The sequence below is a fragment of the Mangifera indica genome, chromosome 7 (genome assembly GCF_011075055.1).
Source record: "Mangifera indica cultivar Alphonso chromosome 7, CATAS_Mindica_2.1, whole genome shotgun sequence".
Lineage (NCBI taxonomy): Eukaryota > Viridiplantae > Streptophyta > Magnoliopsida > Sapindales > Anacardiaceae > Mangifera > Mangifera indica.
The window spans coordinates 4,996,527-5,000,748 of NC_058143.1; the positions used below are offsets into that span (position 1 = coordinate 4,996,527).

The 4,222-nt window shown below is 33.5% G+C and overlaps 1 protein-coding gene across 1 annotated transcript; it reads left to right on the forward strand.

The window, feature by feature from the left end:
- The first annotated feature begins 1,286 nt into the window (after positions 1–1,286).
- On the forward strand, positions 1,287–4,222 carry LOC123221811. Its single transcript, XM_044644728.1, has 3 exons — positions 1,287–1,564; positions 1,970–3,777; positions 3,891–4,222. The coding sequence occupies exons 1-3, from the start codon at positions 1,447–1,449 to the stop codon at positions 4,101–4,103; spliced, it is 2,139 nt and encodes a 712-aa protein (XP_044500663.1). The 5' UTR covers positions 1,287–1,446; the 3' UTR covers positions 4,104–4,222.

Below are 4,222 nucleotides of genomic sequence, written 5' to 3' on the forward strand. Positions count from 1 at the left end.
TTGTGGTTTACTGAAGTAATATTGGTTAAGTGCATTTTGTTAGAATTTTTGAGGTTTTTTCTTTGCCATTACATATTATGAGTTGAGTAATATTTTCCTATTGTTTTTCTTTATTGTAACATATTATGGTTCTTTGTTGTTTTACCCATTTGTTGAATGTCTACTCAATTACAAATTTATAAACTTATGGTTGACTGAAGTAATATTGGTTAAATGCATGTTGTTGAAGATTATACTAGATATGAATTTCATCTAAAGTTACAGTGAAGAATTGAAGAAGTGAAGTTTCGAGTTGAAGTGATAAAGAACAGAGATGGAAATTTCCATTTTATGAATTAGATATATGTTAACATGTTTAAATATATAGATTGAGGCTTGCTATTTTCAACAATATGATTGGGACAATAAGAACCAAAAACTAGTATGATTTTGTTGATGTGTAGTAGGATTAACAGTCTTCAAGTTAATGTAATGGGTCATGTTTACCGTAAGAAAATGAACCATGACATAATCTACCCAGAAATACATGTTTTTATGTATTTTTTATAATTATTTCAATTCATACGTCTTTTAAATAGTTATTGCTTGATATGCTCAGAAAGTTTGGGTTATGGTTGTATTACACAGTATTTTCTGCTTATGTTCATGGAATGTTCCTACTTATCTGGTGATTATGGTTTAAGTAGGCTAACATGGTTAGTTTTTGATTTGTAAAATTGACCTTACTTGCGTTAACTAAATTTAACCTTTTGCTGTATCACCGTACTTGCATTTTGTGTCTCTAATAAACTGTAAAGTGGCTTCTATAGATTTAAATTATGATATAGTGAATTAAGAAGGATTTTGTCAAATATTGTTAAGCTTAAGGACTTGTGACATTTTACGAAAATATTTGGTTGATTTATTTAAAACCCCGATTCTTTGGAAACTTAAAAGAAAGAGAATTAACTTTTAATTGATTATATTCTTTTAACTACAAAGAAAGGGATACTTTAATCGAATTTAAAGGAGAATAAGATGCAAATTTGTAAGCTGGAAGAAGATAGTGAAGAATAAGGGATGGGCAAGTAACCTCCAGACCAACATTATATTTGAATTTCTTAATATAATTTTTTTTTTTTTTTAAGAAGTTTAGTATGTTTCTTGATCCAAAAGGCAAAAGTGTTTTGATATAAAATATGACTCTAATTTAGTAAAAATTAATTAACATAAAAAATATTATCTTTATTATATGTCTCTTTTCATATATATATATAAAATAATTCTTCAGTTAGAATGTCCAGATAATTTATTATTAGAACAATGCATATAAAAGTTGGGTCCTAATATAAATTAATCAGGACCCAACTTATTCATCAACAAAAGACTAATTATATTGAAGAAGCTTTAAGGAGAATTGATTTATTGGTAATTTAATTTGTTACTTCCTAAGCAGACAAAAAAATAATGTGGGTTATAAAGCATTTCTCTTCCTTTCTCTCATTCTCATCAAGCAATCCAAGGACAACTGAACATTCAATATTCAGGAGTCAGGAAGCAATTATATCGCCAATGATAACCTCAAGTATGTATCTGTTACTGCTTAATTTGCTGTTTTGCTATATTTCTCTTAATGCTTAATTTGCTCTTAGTGATCAACATTTTTCAAGTATTTAATAGTTCGCAGATTTTGGTGTCTAAATATTTTAAAGTCTACTTAAAATGTTACTGTAAATATTAAATCTTTTATTTGTTTCAGCCCAACGACTAATAATGAATTGTCGCAAGTGATTATTTTATGTGACAATAAATTTATCACTTTTATAAAATGTTAAAATATGAATGATCAATTATATCTTTTACTTGAATTGGAATGGAGTCCTTCCTTTTACGAAAGCAGTGAATTGTATTTTTATTTTTTATAATTTCCGATTAATGATCTTAGTAGTTTTTTTGCTCCGTGTTTCTAAAGCTTATAATTTAAATCCAGTTGTTAGCAGTTTGATCCATTCAAAGAGGAGGAGGAGGATGGTCATAGAGCTAGTTCCTCCAAGACTGAAGAAAGTCTGGAAAGAATGGGATTTGCGAGTGATGGTTCTGCTTAGCCTCCTCCTTCAAATTGTACTCATCATTATGGGCAATCGAAGAAAATATTCTCACAAGCTATGGACCACAATTGTTGTATGGTGTGCGTATTTAGAAGCAGACGCCATAGCAACTCTTGCCCTCGGTGTACTCTCAAATAATCTTGCAGATTTCTATCTAGAAAATAGTGGGTGCATTGTTGATGCCAAAACTGAACTAACCGCATTTTGGGCACCATTTCTTCTCCTACACTTAGGTGGCCCTGACACCATTACTTCTTTCGCCTTGGAAGATAATGAGTTGTGGTTGAGGCACTTTCTACAGCTTGTTGTGCAGACAGGAACCACAATTTATGTCTTGGTAATGAGTTGGACAAGCTCTCCCCTTTCGGTTATGTTCGTTTTAATGTTTTGTGCAGGGCTTATCAAGTATGGAGAGCGCACGTTGGCACTCAAATCTGCAACCAATGAGACACTTAGAAAGAAACTTGTAAAGCCCTCGCATGGAGAATTTTCCGAACAGAATTTTGATATGATACGAAGAGAGAAGCGTGACGCAGGCTATTTTGTTGGAGTAGACATGAGTAATATTGCAAAGGAGTTTCCATTACATCACACAGTCTTCTCTGATTACAATTTGCCTTCAGATGGAGATAAATTACAGGTAGCCTATGCATTAGAGAAAGCAACTTTGAGTCATATCTTAGACTCTGCATTAAACACTGGTTTAAGGGACAGAGTTCATTCTCTTTTCAGAAATATGACTCCTCAAAATGCTTTTAGAGTGATTGAAATGGAGCTTGGATTGATATATGATCGTCTTTATACCAAGGCAACTTTACTCTATGGACGTTACATCTTCATCCTGCGCCTCATCACTTTTCTTCTCACCTGTTTTGTCTTCCTTTTCTTTACTTTTCTTCATGGCAAAGACAAGTATTCAAAGATTGACATTTGCATAACATTCCTTTTACTAGCCGTAGGTATTTTTCTAGACATATATTCAGCATTACTCATACTCTCCTCAGACAGATTTTACGCTAGGTTAAATTTTGATAAAAAGGTCTCCACCTCAAAATCCCGAATTTGTTCTCAACCATCGAATGGTCCTAGGTGGTCAAATAAAATGTGTCAGATGAGCTTTCTGAACTGCTTCTTGAAGCTCCAGTGGTTGCGTTCCAGATTGACCTGTGAAAGATTAGATGAACTGCTAGAAAAGCTATGGTTGGTCCGTCAACCTGAAGAAATCTCCGAAGACTTTCAAAAATCAGTCTTCCAGTATTTCAAAGAAAAAGCTGCCACAAGCCGAAGAGAAAACAATAGTTTACAAGGAACAGAAGGCGGTGATGATTGGATGGTCAGTGAAGCTCCCAAGTTTGAGCAAGACCCAGCAAAAGCCATTTTATTCTTTCACATTGTTACAGAAGTTTCCTTCTATTTGGATGGAGATGGAGAGGATACTAAGAAGCAGTCTGAAATTGGCAGACAGATCTCTAGATACATGTTCTATCTCTTAGTAAAGCATCCTTCCATGGTATCCGTTGGCATAACTCAGGTTAACCTTCAAAGGACAGCTAACACCCCTTACGAAGAGTCACATTACCATTCAACTGAAAAAGAAACATGCGAAAGTATCTTGGGAGGATATACTGGAGGAGATCAAACTTTACTTGATGCGATTTCGTATATCAAAAGAGTGAAGCAAGAGAAAAAGGTACGTACTAGTTAAATTTTTTTTCCCTCATTTTAATAAATGTCCGAAAATTACAAACTGAACTGCCTGTTAGACTTAACATATATATATACCTATAATTATGATTTTGTAAGGATTTAAAAGAGAAGTGGATGAAACTTGGTGAGATTTGGATGGATATAATGGGAAATGCAGCAAAAAAATGCAAAGGGAGGGAGCATGGCCAACAGCTTAGAAATGGGGGAGAGTTGCTCACTCATGTATGGCTTCTCATGGCACACTTTGGATTAACCGACCACTTTCGGCTATCAGACCAACATCATTATGCAAATGTGATTGCAAAGTAGGTTAAGAGAGAGAAAGTCTGACATGGTATTTGCTTAATTAGTTTTCACTTCACTCTGTTTTATAATAATTATTACTGGATCCTCCTGTGTGTATGTGTGTACTTTAATTAAGCTTTCAA

Coding starts and splice junctions, on each gene's coding strand:
- LOC123221811 (XM_044644728.1), top strand. CDS start 1,447: ATGTGGGTTATAAAGCATTTCTCTTCCTTTCTCTCATTCTCATCAAGC. Junction 1,565..1,969: donor ATCGCCAATGATAACCTCAA/GTATGTATCTGT, acceptor ATTTAAATCCAG/TTGTTAGCAGTTTGATCCAT. Junction 3,778..3,890: donor GAGTGAAGCAAGAGAAAAAG/GTACGTACTAGT, acceptor TGATTTTGTAAG/GATTTAAAAGAGAAGTGGAT.